Below are 26,921 nucleotides of genomic sequence, written 5' to 3' on the forward strand. Positions count from 1 at the left end.
AAAAGTTTAGATAAATGGGCATTACTATAAAAACTGATGAGATGATTCATGGCATAGAATGCGGACAAAATAAAATGATACTGTAGACGAAGTTTTGAGGTGCTCGTTCACGCTGCCACACCATACAGTAGGAACTCTTCGGATTGAAGATTGATTGCAGAGTGTATGGAATTTGACCTCACTGTCTCGGATCGGCTCGTTCCTTGTCGCGGTCTACAGTAGACAGCAGATTAGTGCTTGTCTCGGCCACTTAGTGGATTGGGCTGGAATAGAAAGTCGGATCGCGAGCTGATGTACAGTACTTGTATGGAGTAGCTCACTGACTGTCAAACCTGCTCTTGTCAGATATCATGCGTCCTAACCGTGAAATTGGGTTATTTCGAAGTGATGCAACGGAGCGTCAGTAGAACTCTGGATGTCTGATTGCACTCCTCTGTGCTTGATGTCGGTTCGTGTGGCCTCGCATATTTGTTTGGCCTAGCGGCTCATGTCGATGAAGGTGCTATTACACTGATAAATTGTGGGAGCCCAATGCCATACATATTTGGCACGGCGCGGTCGTTAAAGGAATGCTGAGTGCTATCGGCCGAGAGGCCGACATCTTCACGTGACCAAAAGGCGAAATCGTGTAGATCATTGATGACGCGCGGCTCACAATAAGTAGATAGAAGAAATGGTGTACGCCCAGATTTAGCAACCCTGATGTACCCTGAATATGACGAACATTAGCCATGTCTTGTCCCGCTTGCTTCACAGGGTCTCAACATACCCATGGCGAGCCTAAGGGCGAAATGACCATGGTCCATGGACTTGAATGCTATGTAACACCGCCGCTCTCTGAAATACTCAAGAGCGACAGTCGCATAGTCTACATGTGCGATGCCATCGGCCTGCCACTTGTCAACAACAAATTGCTGGCCGACGAGTATGCTAAAGGCACCGGTATACGGGTTTACGCGCCTCCATTTCCGACTAAGCCAGCCGCGCCGGCAACGTTGGCTGCAATGGACGTCGCGATGGGAACCGTCGGTATGACTGACATTGGAGGGCAATTGAGGCGAGCCTACAACGTATTTCTGACCGTGGGTGCAATGGTACCGTTCCTCCTGAACAACAAACCCGCCTCTGTATTCCCTGATGTTGTGGAATTTGTGCGCAAGATAAAGTCTGATATGGCCGGGTCCGATGGGAAACTTGGCGTCGCGGGGTTCTGTTGGGGTGGCTACCATGCCGTCAATCTCTGCACCCAGACGAATACAACCGATCCAGATAGTGGCCGCCTAGTGGACGCGCAATTTACAGCTCATCCTTCTGCTCTTTCGGGATCGAGTATGCTTGTTGACGCCGTGGCGACTCATGCAGTTCCTTGTAGCATTGCATACCCAAATAACGATTTGGCATTGTCTCGAAAGGCTGTCGATGAGGCAGTGGCTACTCTGAATAAGCTGCAAGCTGAGGATCCGGAGCGAATAGAGTACGAGCTCCGCATATACGAAGGTCAAGCTCACGGTTTTGCTGTGAGGGGCGATTTGCAGGACGAAGAAGTAAAGAAGGCTGTTCAAGAGTCTACAAATCAGGCTGTAGACTGGTTCCGGAGGTTCCTGTAAACTGTGTCGATTCCTCTGGGAAATTCGTCCGCTGAGACTAAATTTCAAGCAAGGATCCATCAGACATATGCTATATGGGACCTACTAGTATATGAGACCTAATAGTAACGAGATGACTTGTGTGGAAGTCAACATCAGTGCTTGACTGCTTTAATTTTATCATGCACACGAGTTTCAATTACACTACATGTTACGCAGCCTGAGTACAAATATACTATTCACATCATAAGATACTACGAACAGGCACCCGTCACAGGGTCTGTAGCTTACTCCCATAGCACGATTTGTAGAAGAACAGTGGCTTGTCGCCTCTGAGCCTTTCTCGCAGACGACCACATTATCAAAATTGGTGGAATCTAGCGGAAGAGCTGAATCTCCAGCTAGCTCTCCTGACCATCAGATCATGCAGTAGCTGTCATTGCAGTGTACCCGACTGTCTCCCAGAGTATTTCTCAGCTCGGCCGAGGAGAAAGTGCTCGTCGAGTAAGTTTATATTTTGTTGTTTAAATGTTGACAACTAACTTTCAAGTATCCGAGCCAGCCGATAACTCACGTGAGTACGTCAGCCATAGTCAGGAGCTGATCAGTATGCTGGACTAGTTCCTAGAGAGAGACAACGTTCACGTGACACGACTGTACCTCATCTACGAATCACATGGTCGAAAATCCTTACGTTACACGTATCGTCAAGGCACACGGAGTAAATGAATGTTCTTCGCTTGACTGTCATCGAGCGAGATCGCATCGATCACTTAGGAATTTGCACGCATTTGAACTCCCTGAGCTTTGCAACATCCGCAAATGCGCTGTTAATCTTGTGCTAGTAATCTTGTGCTAGTAATCTTGTGGCCGTAACTTTCCCTCATTGGTCAGGTCACACTGCCATATTCTCAACTTGACTATGAGTATAAAGGCCAGTCTCTCCTACAGCAGCCTTCGCCACCATGACCAACTCATCAATCGTGCGCAAGAACTGGACCCAAGCAGTCATGGCGGAGCAATATTTTCGCGCGCCTTCCTGAGCGAGCAAATCCCTGTTGAGGCTCACAGCAGCATCCATGTCACCTGCGTATCGAGCCTGTACAGACTCCAAGGAGCGTAAGTGTAGTGGGAAAGGCATGGTTGCCGGAAGAGGAGCCCTAGTCTCGAGTGTTAGCTGCATCAGGCTGAGCGCCGCCATCACATCCGCGACAAGCTTTTCATTCAAAATGCTGGTCGCACTGATAAAGCGAGCTGTCAGGTCTTCTGGCAGCATAGGTGCATATATGAGAAGCTGTGTGATTGAGTGATCGAGAGTTTGGCAGAGTCGGCATATGAGGGCCAAAGATTTCGCGTCAAAGCTTGACGACGAGTATGCGAATCGACTCATTTTGATGCTTGGTTCAGCTTCCTGGAGCATCTTGGCATTATCAATCGCGACTCTCTCCACGACTTTTCTCAGGTCTGGTAGCGGTGTCCTACAATTAGCTGTGAGGAGACTGTACTGGTTCTTGGATGTTGCAAGACCCTCGGCGAGGAGTAAACGATGTTGGCGATTTGCGGATGGTGGCGTAGGGAAGAGTGTTAGGATTGCTGATGCAGTGAAACCGACGAGGACCAGTAGCGTCCGTCGCCAGAAGACAGTATAGCCGACACCTGGGTCGCCATAACTCGGGCTGTGCGTGTCGACCCAGGAGTAGCTGACCACAAGATAGCAAGTTGCTGTTCCGATCAGAACAGCCTGTGTGGCCACAGGCGGTAAGTGGAGGCGAAGCCACATCAGAACGACAAGGATGGGTGCCATGATCGCCGCAATGCCGTAAGGATTGCCGGGCCCATCCCCAGCACCAACATACCAGGCTACCATACCAATCACGCCACCAAGCACGGTGGCACCGCATCTAAGGATTAACCCAACAACAAAGTCCGAGGTGTATGGGGCAGTGCCGGTCTGGGCCATGATCAGCGCCCAGAGGCCTTTCTCGCGATAGAAAAAGCCTGCTGATGATGGGATGACAGCGGGAACTCCGAGTGCAATGGTAAGAATGACTATGCGCAAAGCATACAATCCTTCGATGCTGCGGACCCTCTCAGAGAGCCCGGCGAGCGCTAGTCCACCTTTGTTTCTTTTGCGGCCCTCGTGTGCTTGTATGGATGCTAGTTGTGAAGCGGCGGTCGTCACTTTTGGTTCCGCTTTGCTTTCATCCGTTTTCTTGTGCTTTCTCCGACTCTTCAGGCCTCGCTTTTCGTTCGTAGTTACATTGCTTGCGGCATTTGTAGATGTTGAGATGTTGCCTCGAGATAGTGGTTCGTCGTTGGTCGCCCAGGCCGGTAATTTATGCAGGCTACTACCAGGAAACCATAGTCGAGTCACTGTACGCAGCTCTTCGAGCTTGACAATTCGTGACAGTAGGGCTTCTAGAGCTTTTGCAAAGTTAGGCAATTTCTCCTCGAGCACCAGCGTCAGGACTAGGCCTGCTGCTGATGGTGGCAAGCCTTGCGATGTTTGATGTTGAGTATGGCCCTGATGATCGAAGGAGTTAGCATGCAACTTACACAGAGATTCTGCTGTTCGAGCTGCAAACACTCTGTTGTGCCGGCGGAGGCGCGCCAGAGTGTCCACATAAATTTTCAGCTGATCTTCGCGTGCTTGCGTTGAAGGCCGATTAAACCATCTTCTGGTGTTGCAGAGTCGTAAGGCGTCTTTGATGGCAGTAAAACTGTCCAGTTATGTATTGATAAGGTCTTCTCCAGAAGAAGAAAGTGCCAGTAGACTCATTTCCATAAGATGGTCGGTGTCTGGGTGCACAAAACGCTGTCGGAAATCGAAAACCTGTGTGTCTTGAGGGTGTCGAAAGTTGGATCTAGTCTCCTTGGAAATACTGTCACTAGTAGTTTTCGCCAGCGTCTCCAGCCTTTCATTTTCTGACTGAGGTTCGTGGTGTGCCATCTGGACATGAAGCAATGCTGCACATGCTACCAGCACTTGCCGTAGAGGGGCCTGCAGCGCCGTGATATCATCCGCACTCCATCTACCCATGGAAGCGTCCAGCTTGAGAAAGCCCACGTTTCCTTCGAGCGCGCCATATATCTCGAGGATTTGTGCCTTGGTCTGATGTAGACGGTCCAAATCCATGCGCAGGTACGGATACTGGAAATTCAGCTGACACGCCTCGAGGAATGATCTCATGAGCAAAAGAAGATCCTGCATGCCGTCAAGTGCCAGATGTGATGTGGACCGTGGGAAGAACAGAATGTTGCAGGCGACTCCTGCTCCGATTGCCACACCAGTAGGTATTAGAAGTGACTGTGGGAGTGTGCCCACGAATTGAGGGATCAAAGGTGCGGAGGTGATGTATACATCTGAGATGACGATAGCGAAGATCGACAACAGCGCCATTTTAGGTGCTTTGACTCGCAGGCGTGCCTACTGATACTTAACATTTCCAATGGATTTTCGGAAAGGAATACTTACCATGAAATAAATGAATATCCCCATCATACAGAAACAAGTGATGGATACGCGAGCATCAAGCATGAACCCATTGAATATAGCCACCTGTGTAAAAGCGGATTGACCGGAAGCCTGTTGGGCATTGGTTGTGTTCTGCGTGGCCGCCTGCTGCAATTGTGCATATCGCGCCGCCGGGTCTGCTGCCGGTCTTGTCGCAAGAGCAGCCTTCATGATTATCGAACCCCATGCCCAAGCTAGACACATACCAATGACGATGGTAGAGCCTCCCGCGAGCGCCTAGTGCGGAACGTGAAACGGGCCACAATGTCACAGGTACTGCTGCCACTGCAACAAGAGGTTCACAGAGAGGATGGACACTCAGTCTACCACTGGTCCACGAGGCCATATACCGCTTCACAACCCGGTCTGCAATCCCCGTCGTTCCATTGCGAACTGGTGTGCCTCACAAAACCGAGTCGACACTCGATAAGAAGACCGAAGACCACCAGAATTCGAGGTTTCGGACAGCCAGGTGGCGTTTGAGTTGGTGGCTTGCTCTACTATCAGGATTCGCCGTCGTTCTGTTATTTCTGACAATTGCCTCCAGCGAACCGTAGTCGTGTAGGACATGAAAGTCCGAGGTATGACAGCAAGCTGGTTCAGTGAGTAATCAGCCACGCACAGAAACTTATGGTCGAGAGTCGAGGTAGGTCAACAGCTGAGATCGGTCGAATGTATCGAAACTCGATACCACGTGGGATGTTTCCCACCACGAACCGGGGCAGTTTGACGTGCCTTTGCACCCTCCATAAAACCTCGAACACGATAACGAGTGCTTTGACCACAGTGTGTCTAACCATCCCGCCAGGATACCCACCGCTGTCAATGGGGGCAACACCATCCACGCGTCCATGTTGTCTCGTGGAAGCGACTTCTTGTCACGAGACGGCAGAGTTGTCCCGAATACTGCAGGACACTACGATTAGACGTGCCACGATTTCGTGAGGATAGCAGAAGTACTTCCCGTGAGCGATGCACGGTTGTTCTTCGGGTGCAACCTGATCTCATCCCACTGGTCGCATTGGCAGAGATCACCTCTCCTCGCGAGGTGTCTGTTCTCGAAGAATTGGTGTCAGTAGAACCCACGTCGGAGATTCACAACGACGTCAAAGCTGGAATCAAAGGGTAAAAGTGCAGGGCACTAGGTGTTGATCGAATCATAGTAGAAGCAAGTAATCCAACTGACTTCACGCGTATGCAGTATTTGTTCCATACTAAGTCCTCCACCCTCGTGCCGGCACGATAGCTTCTTACTGCGCCATCATACTAGCGCTGGTGCCTACAACTGAAGTTGCGACGAGGCGAATCTGTTTCGCGTGTCGTCACTGCCGCTGCTGCCACAGTCGTCATCACCAGTAGACAAGATCGTTGACTCTGAACCGACCCAAAGATGAAAAGCACGTGATTTACCGCTTTCCTGGTAAGCCAAGTCACATGATGATTGTGCAGAGTGAGATACCAGCAGTGCCAGTGGCTACCTCAAAATACTTGAACCACCAACTCCGTCTATCGCAAGCCCAGTGTCACAGAAGCGAAGCAACAGATGATCGGTAGCCTTGTTGGTTCCTACAGCGTCAGAACATCCGGACTGGACAGAAAAAACCATAAGTGCCGCCATGCACGATGCACGATGTCATCCAATTCAGTGCCAACCTACAATTTTGGCTACATCGCTTGTCGACGCAAATATGCATGTGATAAATGCCGGTGCACAAGAAGAGGGCGCAGTATCTGAAGTATCTCCACCTGGGGTCTCTGTACTGGTGGTGGGTTGCGACCACGGTCCAAACCGCAGCCCTACTGCACCGGTGGCTTCCCACTTTGGGTGTCGCTGACGACTCTCCGCCGCATTATCAGCGCCGGTAGAGATTGCAGAGTCCTCCGATACACACATGCTCTGCTCAAGTCAGACACATTTGTAGGACGGTCTGAGAAGACACAAGGGCAGGGACAGCGGCGGAGTGGCCGGCAGGCTGAGTGGTTGAGTGGCTGAGTGTGAGAACGGGCTCGAGAAGGCTGCAGGAAGCGGATGGAGGGGACGTCCTCAGAGCAGCAGTAGGGCAACGACCGAGGCCAGCGGCTAGATTCTTCCGAAGCGTGAGGGCGTCGGGTTCCAGAGGCGCTGGGATAGAAAGGAAGGTCGAGAGATGAAACCAATGCGGGTATCTCGATCGTCGTGGAATGGCCTCGACAGTTGGTGGTCGTGCCCACGGTGTCAGCACCACGGCCGCCACAATGGTCGCAGCAAGGATGAAACACACCAGCGCGGTCCATGCATGCAATATCCACCTTCATCGTCGTTCTTTCGACCCGCTCGTCCACGGGATGTTGTTGATGCAGAGGATGGACGCCCAATCTGCCACTGGTTCACGAGGCTGTATGCCGCTTTACCACCCGATGTGCTCCGCCGTTTCCTTTGCGAACAAGCGTGCCTCACAAGAACGAGTTGACACTCGAGACCACCACCAGAAGTCTAGGCTGCGAGCAGCTAGGTGGCATTTGAATTGGTGGCATGCTCCACTGGTTTGTGGATGGGGGACTTCCTCTCGTTCTCGAGGTGGCCTCACACCAAAATCACCACCCGAATCGGGGCCTGCATACCGGTTTACGCCTCTCGTTGTGGCCGAGCACGAGCAGCGCGAGTACATTTGGAATGCTTAGGCGTAAGGAAAGCTGCACTCCTGGTTTGTGCTTCTTCGCTGGGAAATAGTAGATGTTCTCACGATATACTTCCCCTATAGAGTTATTAAAGCATTCGTAATATCGTCGTCGAGGAAGTAATGCCACTTCCTTATAGAGCGGAGGCTGGCAGGTAGGCCGTGGATCTTAGATACCTTTATTCTTCGTGGTACGGCGCTCGTCTCGGTAAAATAAGATCAGGATATCGTTATCCTACGCTATACACCCGTATAGAATTGTGGACACCAGTCAGGGTTAAAGGGATGTCTATATAGGTGGTTAATGAGGCCTAAGGTTTACCATTACCGCGCTTAGAGCTATAGACATAGGGTGCAGAGATATTGTATTTCACTATTACTGCGGCCGACCTCGTGGCCTCTATACTAATGTCGTGGGGTATACTCTCTTATAGGATTATTAATGCCTTTCTCGGTGCTATCTAGCAGCGTCACAATAGCGCTTACCTATTGTATCTCTGCTGTATCTCTGCTGTATCTCTGCTTATAAAAAGTTACTCCGTAGTATCACGCAAGTTCCCAGGCCTAGGGTGAGTAGGGCTGATCACAGGTAGTGGGGTGGTATGTTGGCTGGTTAGTAACAAGAAGTGTGAATACGACGGGGAAGGTACTTGGAAGGTACCAGTGGAATTGGTGAGGGAGATTAATTGCAGAGAATCTATCTAAGTAGCTAGGGAGTGTGCTAGAATCTATATACTTATAAGTCGTAATAACTTGCTCAGTGTTACTCACCTTAATTAGTATACTTAGTGCTAAGCACCACTAATTAGACTGATCCTACTGAGTATGGCGACCTTTATAGTTTAGTCTCGCTAAACTTTCCTTGTCGTATGCTTTGGTCTAGACCAATCCCGTCCCGGCTTGGCCCTTGGTCGTTATGTTTCAGTCTAGTCCTGTTTTGGTTCAGTCCTGGCTGATTTTGGTTCAGGTCACTTATGACGTGGCCTAGTCCTGTGTGTGGCCGTAGACCTGGCCGCATGATAAGTCGTGACACGCGTGAACGTATAGTAAAGCAGTAGAGTAGTTTCGTAAAGTCCCTTAAGAAAGGCTTAATACAGGGTTTATCCCTCGGTGCGCTTCGCTATAGTAAGGTACCCGAAACGCTCAAGACGTTTATAACGTTTGCCTTACTCTTGTCTTCTCGTTATCGTCTTAAAAATGGTACTACAGGTGACTCTAGCCATATTTGTGACGGACTAAAGCCCGGGAACTGCGTAGAGCAGAACGAAAACATTATAGCGACTTTTATGGTGGGGCCTAGCGAGAGGAATGTCTTACTCTCTTAAGCTCAAATAAACAGTTTATTGACACATAGAAGTAAGCGTCGGCCATCCAGGATTACATCACGCGATGGAGATTTCTCATTCGTGTCCGAGCCCACGTGACTTGCGCTTGGCTGTGTAGTGTAGGTCAGCAGCGAGATCGTCCTCACATCACAAGATTCATCCGTATCCGAATCCGAAACCACTGTGCAGTAAGGCGAGTCGCATCAGACTGCTCACGCTTTCGAGGTAGGGGAGTACGACCTCAAGCAAGGGCAATCAAAGACACTAATCTGCGCGCGGATCAGATACACGTGTACCGATGACCATGTTTCGAGCGCTCGATACGACAAGGCTTGGTGATGTGGTCGCTCGCATTGGTTTACAATGCTCTAGGATGGTTGTTCTACGACTGTCGTTGCAGAGGTAGTCAAACCCGTAGAAGAGTAGCCGCGAGGCGGGCATAGTATTCTGCTATTCTTGAAGCGTCAAGCATTTTATCCTTCCTTGAGACATTATAGGCAAGAATCGTCACCTTCGACGCTCTCTGATCGAGAAACAACACCTTGCGTCGTAATGCACTTCTGTAGCTCGTGAAAAGGGAAATGAAAGATGAACCGAAGGGATAGCTGGTGCCTGGCCAGATCCTGAAACGTGACATGCCAGTACAAGGAAAATAAAATCTGCATCGCGCTCATCCACCAACTCACCCTCGTCCCGCTGCTTCTACCACTTGCTTACCCTTCCACTCTACTCTAGGCTAACACTGCCTGTATTCTTCACAAGATGCGATCTGACCTACTGGGAGCACTGCTTTCAGAAGTGTTCCAATATCGAAGTGTTAAAAAGTGCAATTGCCTACGACGGAAGTGGCGCTTCCTTATGAGTACGCTTGTCTCAACACAAAGTTTGTGAAGACCAGGTAGCGCACACCCCCAGCAACCAAGTTTGGTGTTTCCACCCCTTACTAAGATTACTACCAACTGTTACTGCCGCGTTTGCTTCTATGGTGGCGAATCAAGCTGCTCGTTGATTGCGCAAAAGTCCTCGTTTAGTGGGAAGCCATGCGCAACGCTAGCCCTAGCTTGTATCGGCCCTCAGTCCAGCATGCCTTTTTAGGAAAATGATCTGCCCGAACTTTAGGCCGTTTAGCCGGACAATGCTTTGGGCTATGGAATATATGTAGACTTCGAGCAACTCTTGTCTTGAACAATTGGCATTGTGAATCCTTGAACAATAAGCAAGGTAAATACCAGGAACGGGGAAATGATAAACAAACTCATTGGAAGCGGCTTGGCTGGTGTCAAAGATAGCGAGATCTTGACAGTCTTGGCACTCCTAACTGTCAGCATCGTGTGGACTAGAGCTTGGACAAGACGGTCGAAAAGCAACATTCCGATCATCAACGAGTACCCGAACGACATCAACCGCGCCAGAGCGAAGCATCGATTCATCTCCAATGCGCAAGGTCTTCTAGAGGAGGGCACCAAGAATTACCCCGACCAGCCCTTTAGAATCATAACTGCACTCAGTGATAGGGTCTTCCTTCCATACACCTGGATCGACTGGCTTCGCAAGCACCCAGACCTCGATCACCAAGCCGCAGTCGCACAGGATTTCTTCGGCGACTATCCGGGCTTCGAGGCAATTGGAGCATTTAACGACCCCAACCATTTTGTCATCGACCTTGTTAAGAAGCGGATGTCTCAGATCACGCAGCCCATGCTTGATACATTTGAAAGCCAAACGGACAGGATTCTGAAGGACAAAATAGGTGGTGACACCACGTTCCATGAAATCTCGTGGGGCACTCTTTGTTTCAACATGACAGCATCCGTCGCATCAGCTGTCTTCTCAGGACCAACACTAGCACACGATGCGGAATGGCAGACGCTGATCACTTCCCACACCAGGAGCCTGTTCGATGCCGCTCGGGCCCTACGATCATGGCCACCCTATCTTCGATTCATCGTGCATTGGTTCCTACCTGACTGCAGAGCCTCACGAGCGCAACTGGCACAAGCCCGCCGGAAGCTAGCCTCTTACGAGCTTCGAGACAACGACCAGAACAGTGTGTTAGCATGGACCAAAGACCATAAATCACCTGATGCAGCAGTGATCCAGCTCGCGCTCGCAGCAGGCGCAATTCATACAAGTTCGCAGCTTCTACAGCAGACTGTGCTCGACCTCGCACTTGCCTCGACTCAGCAGCCGAAAGTGATAGATGACCTCAGAGGTGAGATTGAGAGCGTTTTGGGAGATTCAAATGGCAAGCTTGTGCCTTCGTCCGTGGCAAAGCTTACTTTCCTTGACGCGTGCATCAAGGAGACGCAGAGACTCAAGCCGCAGACACTCAATAATCTCGAACGTGTCGCAATTAAGGATGTCAAATTACCGAGTGGTCAGGTCATTCCTAGAGGCACCCAGGTTGCATTACCAAGCTCGCCCATGTGGTCCGAGGATCAATGGGGTGCGGAAGCGGACAAGTGGAATCCTTACCGCTACATGAGAATTGATGAGAAGATGAGCTTAGTATCTAGCAATGATAAACATTACGCGTTCGGAATGGGTCGCTTTATATGTCCTGGTCGCTTCTTTGTGGCAGCTGAGATCAAGGTTGTGTTGGTGAAGATATTGATGGAGTATGATCTGAGGATAGATCCGAAGCAGCTTGAGAGCGCCGTTGGGAAGAAGGGACGAGTTGAATGGAAGGCGTTTGGGTTTGAGCAATTGGCTGATGGTGATGTTACTGTTGAGGCTCAGAGGAGGAAGGAGCGTTGACATCGTCTGATGTGCTTGTTCCAAGCCTATGTAGTTAGTGGTTCTAGACCGAATGTTTACATGAGCCGCGCTGCCGATTCTCGACGAGCTGCTCGTCAAGGCCAATGCTGCTGATGAAGGGACTCGTATATCACTAGCCTGTTTGGCCCTTTTGCAGGCTCGATCTATCTCTGCTCGACTCACCTAGATAAGCACGTGATGGCAGGTCAATAGCAGAGTAGAATTAACCCGGCTCGCCCGTGGCTCACCAAGCTCGCGCTGGAGCTCACCAGCAGCGTTTCATTGGCTCACCTGACTCGTGAACATACGCACTTTCAGCCCCCCTTCACCAGGATAGCTGTCAATATAGCACCCCTCCATCATGCACATCGCTGCCACCATAGACTTACGACGACTTGAATCACACATGTATCACACTGTGTCAGCCTTGAACATGTCCAATGAACGCACGCGCATGTGTCGGCAACCGCATGGTCGAGCGAGCAGGTTACGGTATAACTATGCCCATTTTCACAACATGCGAGCACCACAAAATCATCGAGCAGAATGCCCAAGAACACTACGCAAGTCGGCCTGCTCCAAAGAGCTGCAGAACTCCTACGCCAGTCCCAGTTGAACGGATACACTGCCGGTGCTCACGCGGAGAAGGATGCGACAAGGGGACTGTACAAGACGATCTACAAGGGCAACACACGCGCGCTGCAAGAGGCGAGTCTTGAATGCTACCAATTGCAAGAGCTTTGACCCGAGTCCGAACTTGGTTAACACAGTTGCAGGTGGCGCCTGGGTCAGGATTCTTGTCCGGGCGATGCAGTGACTGAGAATGACCTTGCGGCCAGATACTTGTACCACGGCTGTGAGAACCTCAGTCTTGCGGAACTCAAAGACTTTCTACGGTACAAGGCAAGTATTGCAAAGGGCAGGATCACGGATAAGATGACCACAGATTCTCTCAATACCTTCGCTGAAGCCTTCTTTGCTGGCTTTCAACGGTATACGGGCAACATTGTGTCTGAGGAGGATCGCAGTGAGGTCTACAATGTACGAGTCCATGCTTGCAATCCTCGATCGGCTTTTGCTGACGGTTCACAGTGGGTCAGAAGCTTGCTCGTTCAGGAAGGCGTGGTTCAGGTTGGCAAAATGATCAAGTACAATTGTACTGATAAGGATGTCTACCACCTGCTTTCCACTGTCTGGACCAACGACCATGTCAACATATTCGACGAGAGGTCTCGTATACAGTTCACATTCATCATACAGCTGTTCGCAAGTACCGGAGCACGGATCGGGGCATTCTTTCCGAACGACAAGAATGAGACCAAAGGCCTCAGATGGAAGGTAAGACAACACTGCTCGTCAGCGTGCGTGTTCTGACTATTGTTACAGGATGTTCAGGTTGTGCTTCTCCGACGCCCAGACGGCCAGCAACTGTGGACCTTCAAACTCGATCAGCGGTTCGTCAAAAACAACAAGCACCCGGACACAATCACGCAAGTTTCAGTTTAGCACGCAGGTAGATGGCCCGATGCTAATGAAAGGTAGTTTTGGTTACGTCAACGAGGAAGACCAGGTTCTCAAGCGAGATGCATGCCTCTGTCTCCTTACGATGGGAATCGTGGATGGTATTTTCCAGGGCACTTCAAGCGTCGACAAGCTACTGCAGCATCGAGTTCCGGATGGCAAGGATGCACTCGCTTTGCAGATAAAAAAGGACAAGCGCGAGCTTCCGATTGTGCGACAGGTACTCAAGAAGGGGTGTCCGCAAGTGTCTGAACGACACTGGTCAAGGTACGACTTCTCCACGATTCTCCAACATGTTGCCTCATCAGCGGGCTACTCTTGTTCCATCAACATTCACAGCATTCGTCGGGAGGTTGGTGCTAGGATAGACGGTGGGTTATGACTGGTGAAGCAAAGCGACAGAGATATTAACATTATGATGTAGAGCGGCATACCGAGGTTCAGCGTGCTCAGCATCTCACGCAAAGCGACAAAAGAGTTTTCGGCCAATCAAACGTTGCCCAAACTTCAAGTGTGAACGGTGCCAGATGCTTCTTTTGTCAGCCTGAGGATGCATCTGCTATCAAACACTGGCAGTCCTTTGAGCAATTCCGTGAACCAGGCCTGCCTGCCACTCTGCCGGCGCGGATACAACGTCAACTTGGACTTGCGGCAACTGACACCGAAAAGAGATCAGCCCTTAGGAAGTACCGCCAAACCTGGATTTCTGAACGACGTGTGTGGCTTGAAAAGACTAGTGGCCTGGAAGCGGCAACAGATCCGCCCACTAACCTTCGCATGCAGAAACTTTTGCACCTATCACCCTCTCTACGATTGATGTCGCACACAATGCACTCAGACAGTCTGATGACGGGCGAGCAGCGCAAGGGCATCCTCACCGCATTGCACACTCTCTGCACAACGACCTGTACGACTGGGATTCCTGGGTACCACATGGTTCGAGAGTGTCCGGGATGTTCCAAAAGTCTGTCGAGGTAAGATCGGCCTGGGGAAGAGCTTGTGGTCCCGCTAATTTCAAACAGCTTGGATACCCTTCACAAGCAGCAAAGCCACCTCTTGAAATGCCACAGAACATATCTGGCTCGGAGGCACCAGTTGCTGCCGTCGAACGTCTAATTCTGCTTCCTGTGTTTCGAATGGGTGCTTGGGCAGGATAGCTGGCAGACGCACTGTGCTAAAGAGCTGCGATCGCTTCGGTCGTTGTGCTGCGGCAGGCTTGTATATTCTGGCCTTGTCCTTCAGGAAGCGTTTTGTCCATTCTGTCTTGGAGACGCCACGCTACTGCCAACGAAGCGAATGCACAGCTATGCGCAGGAACATCGTCTACGCGAGCATATGAGGTTGCACATGGCTAATCTCGCCTTTCCGGTGCGGTGCCCGCATCCATTATGCTCAATCGATGTCGACGATGAGGTGTCACTCTCGGACCATTTTGTGGATTTTCACGGCATGAAGCTCGCACCAAAGCGCTCCATGGGCAGCAGCAACATTCACAAAGCCTCTGCCGACGTTTTTCATACCGAACTTCCTGCAGACGCCCGCATCGACGTTGGTGTGGCCTGTCAATCTTTTGTTTCTGCATCGAGCTCGTCTTCTGTTTCGTATCTGTCTCCTGCTCAATGCTACGACCTGCAGTCTATCTTCAACCACTTTACAGAGAACACGTCGAAGAAATCCTTTTCAGGTGCAGCCCAGCACGACTCGTATAGGCAAGGGCTATCTACGATGGCCCACCTCCGAGACTTACAAGTGAGTCAGCAGTCGACGTTCACTTCACTGGAAGTGTTTGGTCAGCCCTCTGGTGACCAACGACGGGAGCTGGTGTCAGACACTGATCTTTTGACAATCAGTACCGGTAAGTCTGACAAGTCTGTACCAACGCATACATCTAGCCTTGAAGTCGCCCTTCCGACTTCGAGCGATGGTCGGTATGTGGGACAAAATCAAGATCACAAGCGACCTACAGAGCAGTACGTCTCATGCTCCCAACTTTCAAGCATCGCTACAGTTCAACAGGCTCTTCCTGCGACGGTGGAAACCTCCTGCACCTTTTCATGTCTGTTTCCACGAATCAAGCTGGTAGTTGGTGAGCGTTCGGCCTCGTTGGAAGCACAGAAGAGACGGATACATGATCGTGATCCTCCAGCGGCTGCTATTAGCGACCAGGCACGACATCCTCACCACAAAAATCAGGTCAAGAAGCGGCGGAAGCTAGGCTAGAAAACATACGATAGTGCTTAGTAGATTCCGACTACAAATACGAACCTAATGCTAAGCGTATCCTCACTTAATCAGCATAACACTCAACTTTGTCCTCGTAGTTGAGCAACGCAAGCCGTCCAGAACGCATACTTTTTCGCCACTTTCTGTCGGGTGCAAAGCACTCCCGTCCATATTTCTTAAGCAAGACTTGAGGCGGTGGACATATGTATGCTGCATGCACTAGGCAGTGGTGAAGACTGAAGTCGTAGAAGAACTTGGCTATAGTTAAATCTCTCGAGAGTGATCTCGGACAATCTGAATGACCCAGGCATTGCATTGCTGCGATTCTACTATATGTGCCACGTTTGTGTCTTCTCGCCTTATGGACAACCAAACCTTGTACGACTGTGTTTCGTCATATGTAGCTCTGCCGCATTCCCAGTCTTAGAGGTGAAACGGCTGCAAGCACACGATGTCCTCTCTCGAAGCCTCGGGCAACAAGCTCATTCAATAACTGGTTGACAGACACGGGTGTCTTGCAAAGGGTCCTGCTCGCCAGAAACCGATTTGGCTGAGTGTCCGACCAGGTTGGATTTCGATCGCCCTTGTTCAGCCTCCAGCGATATCGCAAGTGAAATCAATAGCTGTGATGGCTCATTCAGTAGTGCGCGATACTTGATCCGTTGGTGAGTTAGAGCGAACGAAGTCTTAAGTTTTGCACTAATCAGCGGATGTCTTCGTGTGCCTAGACTCGATCTATTGATTTTGTAAATCTATCATAAATAACTAAACGCACGGTATCACTGTTGTAATATCCTGTGCTTTCTGCATTCTTGTTTATAAGGAGTAACCTGTTTCCCTTCAAAGCTCTAAGAGTCTGAGAAAGGAAGTTTTGCAGTACTCTAGAGCGTCTTTTCGATCGTCATAGTAAGTGGCTTGATAATCGCTGTCAATGATGATTGCAGTTATCATTGAACCGATCCACATTAGGGTGCTTATCGTGGGTGCCTAGTCATGCGTGCTACAGGGCAACTTGCTCCGCCAGTCTCCTCCTTCAAAAGGCCACGCAGAACGCAACATTTGCTATCCACAACTTATTACCTTAAGCACGAAGGCCACCGAATTTGATATAGTATTCAATGTTTTTCATTAAGATCGCTTTATCGAGAAGTGTGGTCGGACCAGGTGTGCTAGCAATATTCACGACTACAAGAGTTGTGCGCTAACAGCTGCTGTATCGCAGTGATTGGTGCTGCTACAGGAGGTTTTATCGGCGTCAATGTCCTCTCGGGTATTGGATTTGGAGCTGCAGGCGTTCAAGCCGGTATGAATACCCTCTATCTGGCAGGGTCTGTACTAAATTTTAACTCTGTAGAAACGGTTGCCGCTGGCATCCAGTCTATTGTCTATGGAGCCACGGTACCTATGGGGAGCTGGTTCGCTGCTGCCACTAGCTGGGCGCTACAGGTGCAGTGGCTATACTACTCGGTATTATAGGCACTATAGTTGGAGGAACTCTCTGCATCCTATGTTCATAAGGCTAAACAGAACGAATTTACGGGTGACATCGAACAAACGTGAAGGGCCATTCATTACTATATGGTTAAGTTGTCGACGTGAATGTTTCTGTAGGGCTATACTCGACTCTAAACTCTTAAATTGGCTATTCTTCCCTCACATTCGGATCTGACACATTATTGGGAACAATTTTATGGCCAAGTGCTTCTTTGCTTACAGCAGTGCATTCAGCTATACTCACTCGCTCACTCAGTCGTTGCCTAAAGAGTACTAACAGTCTTCGTCGTGATAGCATCTGAGCCTGGCCATCACTTCCTTTAATATGTTCTCGTGCTCGTCTGGTCGTCGAGACATCCTTTGAAACAGGAGCCTGCTAAGTCAGAGAACGCCAGCCTCTCTGCTTATGAACATACGATATGCACATAGCCGCCACCGACACGACATCGCGTCTGTTCCAGACACACTTTCAAGTCATGCATCATAAGATTCAGCCAGCTGGGTTACGGAGAACAGGCAGACATTGATGGTTATACTAAAGCTTATGTACGTGGTTGTCGTCGCAACACGAGTCAAACCCGTCTGACTATTAGCCTGAGGTTAAACGGTTACCAGCCGTCGATGTGGTCACCCAGAAGAACCTATATAAGTGCCTAAGCCATCCCGTTTCTAGAATTAAGAAGTCGTTATACTTCTTCGTAGTTCACTAATTCACGGTACGTATTAATTGTCCTGGTCATAACCGTTCGCAGACCTTGATCGGAGCTCGGAGTTGTACTGAAGACTAGCTTAGCTGCGTACGCGAATGCTTAACTGTTCTAGTCCTAGACTACCGCTTCCTCGAACTTCTATTTCGCCAGAGCCTTTAAGTCGTCTATCTTATACTTATCAGCCAGTGCGTATATGAGCGTGTTTATTATAAGTCGTGCTATGCTCACATCTTAATCGTGATCTCTAAGGCGGAGTTTTAACAGTTGTCCTTTCTTCTTCTTCTTGTCCTTCTTGCTCTTCTTGCCTGTTCTAAAAGACCACTTATCTTCTTTATATATGTGGATCTCCGACGCCGCGATGGTTTCCGGCTTGAGAATAGGCTCGTCAATAGGTGCTTTATAACTAAGGTTTTCGTAACACTAGATGTGATGTGCTACCGCAGATTCAGGTTGTGTAGATGTCTCTTGGTTCAGCTCGGTAGGCGGTTTACTCGGTAATAGGTCGTCGTAGTTGAGCTGGTATAAATAATCCACCATCAGACCAACCAGCTTTGAGTCGTCGTCCTTCAGCTCGACTTCGTTCTTCGGGTTGCCATCCTGACGGAGGTCAATTCGCGTTCGAGGTAATAGGTTTAACTCACCTTTCCCTACTTACAAGCAATGGTAAAGTACTTGGATCGAGAATAAACAACGGCCTTGTGTAGGTGAAAAACCTTATCTTAATAGAAGATCCTTAAATCGGAGTATTCGTGAGAAGTCTATAACCTGATCGCCGTTACCCACTAACCAAGACCGTATCCCTAGATGACCTACTAAAGCAGCGAGCGGAGCAGTGCGTCTCGTTGTTATGCTATCGTGATTCGGCTTATGAGCAACTATCGGGCTTATAGACACGAGCAGAACTGATAGGCGGAAGTGTATAAAGATATATAGCGATTGCACGGTGAATGTCACGACCAAAATGCGACCACGGCACAAGATGCACCAATCGAGAAGGTTCCGCGACATCACGTGCGGAGAACGGGCCGAACGAAGTGCAATGTTGAAATGTTAGCAATGTTGGACTTAGGACCAACATTGCAGCATGCCGAACATACCATGAAATACATAGACCATATATACGACGTAGGTCAGGCGCAACTGACATTTCATAGTTACTCTGTAATCAATCTCCCTCACCAACTCACCTGTATTGTTTGATGCCCATCTTACGATACTTGACCTGTGTCTGTGCCCTGACCCTAGTTACTAACAAGCCAACATACCAACCACTCTTGATCATCGTCTGACTTACCCTTGGACGAGGAGCTTGCGTGATACATTGATTACCGCCTCTGGTAACAAGGCTTCAGGACATGACAACAATCTTCGAGACAATACCATATGCCACCTAAGCCATCTCCACAGAGACCCTCAAGTCAAGCCAGTGTTCGAAGAACTAGTACCTCTAGTTCTCTCTCAGGACTCGTTGCAAATACATCACGACTATCGCTCACCGAAGCATCAACACGACCGGCACCCGTTCAGGAAGGATCTGATTCCGACTCAGATTCCAGTGAACACGAATCACCTTCACCCAACTCATCAGCCAGTCAACCGATCATAGTCACGCCCGAGTCATCCAACACTGCAACTATGGCTACTACTCTTGTCACCACTCAGGGCCACGGCTTCAAGGCCAAGGACCCCGAAAGGTTTGATGGATCACCCGAGAAGTTCAAGAGCTTCTGGGTACAACTTCAACTCGTTACACGCCTCCAACCGCACAGCTTTCCTGATGAAACCACCAAGGTCCTGTATGCATCGAACTTGCTTCAGGGTAAAGCTCTTGTGTGGTTTGAACCTTTCCTCAATGCGCACTTCGTGCATGGAGATCAGGCAGATCAGCGAATCCGAAGGATCTTTGGATCCTTGGAACGATTTAAGGAGGAACTGTCGTCCTTCTGCGGGATTCAGGACCAGCAGAAGGAAGCGGAACGAAAGATTCACACCATCAAACAAGTCACCTCGGTATCCCACTATGCAGCTCAGTTCCGAAGTATTGCTATCTATCTCAACTGGGACGATGCAGCGCTAGCATCGGTCTTCTATCGGGGACTCCGCGAGGAGGTCCGCGAGCAATACATCAACCGCGAGAGACCTACGGGTCTAGAACAGCTTATCACCGACGCGACTAAACTCGACAATCGCATTATGGAATTCAAGCAGGAGAAGGTTCAACGGAACTTTCCTCCTCGGGGCAGCTTCGCACCAAAGAAGTCTCACCCCGCTAATGTCTCGAAATCGCGCTTCTACGGAGGTCCAATGCCCATGGACCTCGACGCCGCCAGCAAGAAACGAAACTACACCAAAGGACCACTGAGCCAAGCAGAGAAAGACCGACGAATGAAGAACAACCTGTGTCTTTACTGCGGGAAACCTGGACATGTAGCTAACGACTGCCACGCAAAAACCAAGAAACCTTTCCAGAAAGGGAAACCCAGGCAGTTCGGAATGGCAGAAGCAGCGACCCCTGAAAGATCTGTGACCTGGGCAGATACAGCATCTGACCCAGAACACCCGGAACATTCGACCCTTCACTGGTCAGGATGTTACCATGACGAGTGCCTCACGCACAAAGCTGACAAGGACTATTGCTACTACCCTAAGCGACCGTCCAAGAAAGCCAACAAGGTCAAACCAAGGTCACAGACACCTATGCCAACCAACCGAGCACTTTGCTGTGCTGACGGACCCCAGGCAGAGGTTATCACCATGGATGATGGAAAGATTCAAGTCACCGGATATACCAGTGACTTCATCCACATCAAGACATACCACTACATCGGTGGATGGTGTACCTGGGCTGGCTGCGGGCAAGAAGCTCGACACCAACACACGTGGTATAGTCCCGAAGTAGAAAGAAAAAAGATACCTGCGTTCACCAAGTTAGCTCTATGCAAAGAGACTAGGTGCCCACACCGAGACGCAGTTTACCCTCATGCTCACCAGGATGACGACTCCCAGCGACGGACCCTCACGGTCGACAACAACGCCGCCAAGGACAAAGTCATACCTGCACTCCAGATGAGTGACGTTAACTTTCCAACCTGCGATCTGGACGGCGACGAGCCAGAAGAAAGTTACGAACCCGAACCCGAACCATATTCCTACGAATTGGATGTCACAGTGGTGGACAGCACCGTGGACCGATCGTGGTCCAGTACCGAATTCTGCTGCCCCTATCAACGCTGCGACTACAATCATCCTGTTTTTCCGCATTGTCACATTATGCATTGTGATCCTAGGGATATGACTCGACCTTTCAAACCTGAGGATTTGAAGGATCGAGGGGAGGAATACGTGTGTCAGTATCCTGAATGCCCTTACGCTTCAGTCCTGGGCGCACACCTCCATTGGACAAAAAACGAGTAGGCCGGAAGATCGCTGGACGACGCTTCCGTGGGCCTCACAAGAGTCCAAAGATACCTTTTATGGCTAGCGCATCATTTAGCCAATGTCTGGTACTGAATGCAGAACTCTGCGGAGTCACAGTACGCACCTTGATCGATTCCGGAGCGATGGGAAATCACGTCAACCCACGCATATCTCAGCAGCTGATTAGCTACCAGCGAAATAAACAAGAGCCATATGACCTGACGGGCTTCAATGGCAGCGATCAAGGGAGAATCACCCAAGAGCTTCGCGATATCAATCTCAATATCGACGGGCATGTCGAACAGATCACCCTGGACGTTACCCCTATGAAATATGATCTGGTTCTAGGTATGGCATGGCTCAAGAAGCACAACCCCTTAATAGATTGGGGAAAGAAGTTACTTACATTTCCGAACTGTCGGCATTTCGGGATACCGCCGAGCAGTACAACCACCAACTTCACTAAGGCCATCTGGGTACGGCCTCAAGGCAGGACGCTGGCATCGGCAGCACCTGTCGAATGTCCTAAAGAATACGCAGACTTTAAGGACGTTTTCCAAGAAAAGCTCGGGAAAGAAGCGCTCCCGGAGCACAAACCATGGGACCATGAGATAAACCTAATCCCTGGAAAACCTATAAAGGAAGGACCTCTCTACTCTCTAACGAGGGCGGAAGAGATCGAACTCAGGACCTACATCGACAAGAACCTGCACAAACATTTCATTCGACCTGCAAAGGTGAAAGGGCGAGCGTCGAGCGGAGAACCCACGATAACCTCACCCATCTTGTTCGTTCCGAAAAAGGATGGGACCAAAAGGTTATGCGTAGACTACCGGAAACTCAATGACTCGACCACGAAAGACAAATACCCTCTGCCGAGGATTGATGAAATGCAGGATAGGCTACAAGGCGCGAAATGGTTCACCGCCTTGGACATCCGAGAAGCCTACTACCGAGTTCGAATCAAAGAAGGACACGAATGGAAGACCACCTTCAAGTGTCGTTATGGTACCTATGAGTACCAAGTCATGCCTTTCGGGCTCAGCAATGCGCCCGCAACCTTCCAAAATCTGATCAATGATACATTGTACGAGTATCTTGATGAATTCGTCGTCGTTTACCTCGACGATGTTCTAATATTTTCCAAAACCTATGACGAACATGTGGGACATGTTCGAAAGGTGCTTACCAAGCTCAGGGAAAAGCAACTACCAGTCAAGCTGGAAAAATGCGAGTTCCACAAACACGAAGTCCAGTTCTTGGGTTGGATGGTCTCCGACCAAGGACTTCGAATGAGCCCTGACAAAGTCAAGAACGTCTTGGAATGGCCGGAGCCGAAATCCGTCAAAGATGTGCAATCCTTCTTGGGATTTGCCAACTTCTATCGACGATTTATCGGTGGATATTCCAAAATTACTGCGCCACTCTCAAATCTAACCAAGAAGGGAGCCAAACAACTGTTTGCCCTCAGTGCTGATGCACGAGAGGCCTTCTCTGAGTTGAAAAGACGATTCACCTCTGCACCCCTGCTCCTGATTTTCGACCCAGAAAAGCCCATACGCCTTGAAACCGATGCATCTGATTATGCTATTGGAGCATGCATAACTCAACCAAACGACGACGGCAAGTGGTTACCCGTCGCCTACTACTCGAGAAAACTCACCGGACCAGAGCTCAATTACCCTATCTACGACAAAGAGCTCTTGGCCATTGTCGAATCACTACGACATTGGCGTGTCTACTGCGAAGGATCAAAATACCCTGTGGAAGTATACTCCGACCACAAGAACCTTGTGTACTGGACGGACACCCAGAAGCTGCACGGCAGACTGGCTCGATGGACCATGTCCATGTCCGCGTACAACTTCAAAATCTACCACGTCAAGGGAAAGGAGAACGGCCGGGCAGACGCCCTGAGCCGACGATCCGATTACGAGGGCGAGGTAAGGAACAAGGAAAATGTGGCAATATTGAAGAAGGAAGGCGACGCCTTAGTCTTCAACCCCAGTTTGATGATGGCAGAAAATAAGCCCATCACATACACCGCTTCCCAGAAAACTGAATTGCTGCAGTTACACCATGAAGACAGCCTTGCAGGACACAACGGAGTCAACAAAACGCTTGAACTCCTCACTCGAGACCATTCCTGGAAAGGAATGAGACAAGATGTGGAAGAACACGTTGGTAAGTGTTCTATCTGTCAGAAAGCCCGGCCCTCACGGCATAAACCATACGGCCTTCTGCAACCCACACCTGTTCCTGAACTACCGTGGCAAACGATCACTTGGGACTTCATTGTGAAGCTTCCCAAATCCGAAGACCCCCTCACGGGTACAGCTTACGACAGCATCTTCGTGATCTGCGACCGAATGACGAAGTATTCTTACTTCCTACCGTACCTAGAGGCCACCAACGCGGTTCAACTAGCCTACACCTTCCTTCGAAGCGTGTTCGCCAACCATGGCATGCCTCAGACGATCATTTCTGATCGCGGTAGTCCATTCAACTCTGATTTCTGGAAAGAATTGACCAAACAACTTGGTACCAAACACAAGTTCTCGACATCGTTTCACCCTGAAACGGATGGTCAAACCGAAAGGACAAATCAGACTCTTGAACAATACCTGCGATGTTACCTTAACCATCGACAGAACAATTGGGTTTCACTGCTACCTTTGGCCCAATTCTGCTTCAATAACAACACCGCAGTCACCGGAGTCTCACCTTTCTATGCCAACTATGGTTTCAACCCAACCTTTACCAGAAATGCCTTGAAATCGGACACCTCAAACCACCTTGCCCGATTAACTTCAGACCAAATGAAGGAACTTCATGACCACCTCAAGACCGAACTCGAATTCATTGCCCAACGGATGGCTCGTTTTGCAAATCGACATAGGATCGAGGGACCGAACCTTTCAGAGGGGGACCCCGTTTACCTAGTGCGAAAAAACATTAAAACAAAACGACCCAGTGACAAACTGGACTTCAAGAAACTTGGACCATTCAAAATCGAGAAGAAAATGGGACCAGTCACCTACCGGCTGAAACTCCCACGGGACATGAAGATACACCCTGTATTCCACGCTGCTCTTTTAGAACCTGCCCATCCAGAGACGCCTTTGGAGACGTCACAACCTCTGGGCGAGTCACACGAGGACGTCTACGAACTAGAGGCCGTCCGCCAAGTCCGATGGAAGCAAGGGCGACGACAGTACCTGGTCAAGTGGACGGGATACGACGAATCTGAAAATACATGGGAACCTGAGAAACACCTTCATGAAAATACTCTGAACGACCTCTGGAAGAAACATCCCGAGTGGATGAAGACACCAGAAACCACCAAAACACCAAAGAGACGTCCCAGTTGGACCTACCGCGATTGCGGAGGAAGCGGGCAAATATGCCGACACCACGAACACTCGGACCCCGACTGTGGACTCTACGAGGAAAGAAACCAGCCCAATGAGTTCCTCAATGAACTCACACCACGAGGAAAGCGACTCCTGCAAAGGGGAAAACTCGCGACCACACCCTGCAACATAGCAATGGAGAAATGTTGGACACACGGCAACGGAGAGTGCCCATTCACCTACACCAACTAAGTCAACACCCAAGGAGTACTCTCAGACGGCTCCCAGAAATCATCCGTCACACCATTCATGACACTCCAGGTGTAAGGAACCAACGCCAGATTTGAAGACCTTTGAGCTTCCTGCTCAACCAACTGCGCCTGCTCCGCCTCATGACGCTCCAGAGCTTGTATCTGCGCCTCCTCAACAGCGATTGCCTCTTCGGCCTCGACCTCCACCTTTCGCAGCTGCTCACGCAACGAAAGTTCCTGATCCGCAGCTTTCTGACGAGCTTGCTCAGCATCCTTTTGAGCCTGCAAAGCCACTTTCATTTCGTTCAACAATCTTGCGCGCTCCGCGACCAACCGAGACCACTCTTCTTGAGTCACCCGCACATCACATGTTGTCCCACTTCCCGACAGGTGACACTTTCCACACACACCAGACTTTATGTGCACCTTGCATTCCAAACCAAGACGACGACAATTGGAACATGCCTTCGGCATCGTATCACCAAACACCTGAATGAAGTTTCCTAAGTTTCTGCGACGGACGGTAGAACTCTCTTTGGGTTGCTGCTGTTTGTTCGGACGAGGAAGTTCGTTTTCAGCTCGACGTTTCTGAGGCATGGTCAGCCATGAGGAAAGAAAGAAAAAAACGACATACGCGAAACAGGACACTCACCTTTATTTGTACTTGCGTGGAAGCAAGCACCTAGAGAGGGGATAGTGTCACGACTTATCATGCGGCCAGATCTACGGCCACACACAGGACTAGGCCACGTCACAAGTGGCCTGAACCAGAATCAGCCAGGACTGAACTAAGACAGGACTGGGCTGAAACATAACGACCAAGGACTAAGCCAGAACGGGATTGGCCCAGACCAAGAGCATACGACAGGGAAAGTTTAGCGAGGCTAGACTATAAAGGTCGTTGTGCTTAGTGTGATCAGTCTGATCAGTGGTGCTCATCACTAAGCATACTGATCAAGGTGAGCAACACTGATTAAGTCATTACAACTTATGAGTATATAGATTCCAGCACACTCTCTAGCTACTTAGATAGATTCTCCGTAATTAATCTCCCTCACTAATTCCACTGGTACCTTCTAAGTACCTCTCCTGTCGTGTTCACACTTCTTGTTACTAACCAGCCAACATACCACCCCACTGCCTGTGATCAGACCTACTTACCCTAGGCCTGGGAACTTGCGTGATACGCCTACGCCTACTTCTAGCGTTTATCTCCTAGCTTTATTACTAGGATAGCCGCCTCGTAGCTACTTACTCTTATCTACGATTATAATATTATCGTGTGTAGTACTACTCTCTTAATCTTAATAAAAGTATAAGAGTATAAGATTAATATAATTATAAAATATATATATAACGTAGGTTAGATATATCTAATATTTTATAGTTACTTTATAATATTACGTAAGTTCCTAGGCCTAAGGTAAGTAGGTCTAATTATAGGTAATAGAGTGGTATATTAGCTAGTTAGTAATAAGAAGTATAAACACGATAGAGAAAGTACTTAGAAGGTACTAGTAGAATTAGTAAAAGAGATTAATTATAGAGAATCTATTTAAGTAACTAGAGAGTATACTAGAATCTATATACTTATAAGTTATAATATCTTAATTAGTATTACTTACCTCGATTAGTATACTTAGTGCTAAGTATTACTAATCAGGCTAATTATACTAAGCACGATAATCTTTATAGTTTAGTCTCGCTAAACCTTCCTTTATATAAAGTCGGTTTTAGACCAGTCCTGTTCTAATTCAGTCCCTAGCTGATTCTGGTTTAGGCTACTTGTAACGTAGGTCCGGTCGTGTGTCCTAGTGTATATCTAGGGGTACGCCTAGCCGTACGTCCAGTCGTATACCTGGCCGTAGACCTGGCCGTATGATAAGTCGTGACATATAGGCCTTATTTAGTAGTTAAAATATTAGTAGGAATATATATTCTATCCAAAACGCTAATATAGTCTTTAAAGAAAGGTATAAAACGGTTATTACAAGTAAATATATTACGTAATACGTTTACTAGATTTAATAGAATAATGTCAGAATCAAGCCTAGTATCCACCTAAAAAGGTCGCCCAAAATATCACCAATGTTGGTGATAGTTTGGAAGGCTT

At 49.2% G+C, this 26,921-nt stretch overlaps 6 protein-coding genes across 6 annotated transcripts; 4 read left to right on the forward strand and 2 right to left on the reverse strand.

Moving 5' to 3' along the window:
• Window positions 1-731: 731 nt before the first annotated feature.
• On the forward strand, window positions 732-1,607 carry LTR64_008705 (uncharacterized protein; the record flags this gene model as incomplete). Its single annotated transcript, XM_064903015.1, has 1 exon — window positions 732-1,607. The coding sequence occupies one exon, from the start codon at window positions 732-734 to the stop codon at window positions 1,605-1,607; it is 876 nt and encodes a 291-aa protein (XP_064750667.1).
• An 874-nt stretch (window positions 1,608-2,481) lies between these two features.
• LTR64_008706 (uncharacterized protein) lies at window positions 2,482-4,211 on the reverse strand (the record flags this gene model as incomplete). Its single annotated transcript, XM_064903016.1, has 2 exons — window positions 2,482-4,110; window positions 4,143-4,211. The coding sequence occupies 2 exons, from the start codon at window positions 4,209-4,211 to the stop codon at window positions 2,482-2,484; spliced, it is 1,698 nt and encodes a 565-aa protein (XP_064750668.1).
• A 103-nt stretch (window positions 4,212-4,314) lies between these two features.
• On the reverse strand, window positions 4,315-5,271 carry LTR64_008707 (uncharacterized protein; the record flags this gene model as incomplete). The annotated part of the gene is made up of 2 exons (XM_064903017.1): window positions 4,315-5,013; window positions 5,062-5,271. The coding sequence occupies 2 exons, from the start codon at window positions 5,269-5,271 to the stop codon at window positions 4,315-4,317; spliced, it is 909 nt and encodes a 302-aa protein (XP_064750669.1).
• A 5,053-nt stretch (window positions 5,272-10,324) lies between these two features.
• LTR64_008708 (uncharacterized protein) lies at window positions 10,325-11,839 on the forward strand (the record flags this gene model as incomplete). The annotated part of the gene is made up of 1 exon (XM_064903018.1): window positions 10,325-11,839. One exon carries the CDS (start codon window positions 10,325-10,327, stop codon window positions 11,837-11,839), a length of 1,515 nt encoding a protein of 504 aa, XP_064750670.1.
• Window positions 11,840-12,385: 546 nt separating this feature from the next.
• LTR64_008709 (uncharacterized protein) lies at window positions 12,386-13,345 on the forward strand (the record flags this gene model as incomplete). Its single annotated transcript, XM_064903019.1, has 4 exons — window positions 12,386-12,570; window positions 12,616-12,880; window positions 12,932-13,177; window positions 13,226-13,345. 4 exons carry the CDS (start codon window positions 12,386-12,388, stop codon window positions 13,343-13,345), a joined length of 816 nt encoding a protein of 271 aa, XP_064750671.1.
• Window positions 13,346-14,707: 1,362 nt separating this feature from the next.
• LTR64_008710 (uncharacterized protein) lies at window positions 14,708-15,580 on the forward strand (the record flags this gene model as incomplete). Its single annotated transcript, XM_064903020.1, has 2 exons — window positions 14,708-15,215; window positions 15,327-15,580. 2 exons carry the CDS (start codon window positions 14,708-14,710, stop codon window positions 15,578-15,580), a joined length of 762 nt encoding a protein of 253 aa, XP_064750672.1.
• Window positions 15,581-26,921: the final 11,341 nt, after the last annotated feature.

Source organism: Lithohypha guttulata (assembly GCF_036872675.1).
Source record: "Lithohypha guttulata strain CCFEE 5908 chromosome Unknown scaffold_11, whole genome shotgun sequence".
In the NCBI taxonomy this organism is placed as follows: Eukaryota; Fungi; Ascomycota; class Eurotiomycetes; order Chaetothyriales; family Trichomeriaceae; genus Lithohypha; species Lithohypha guttulata.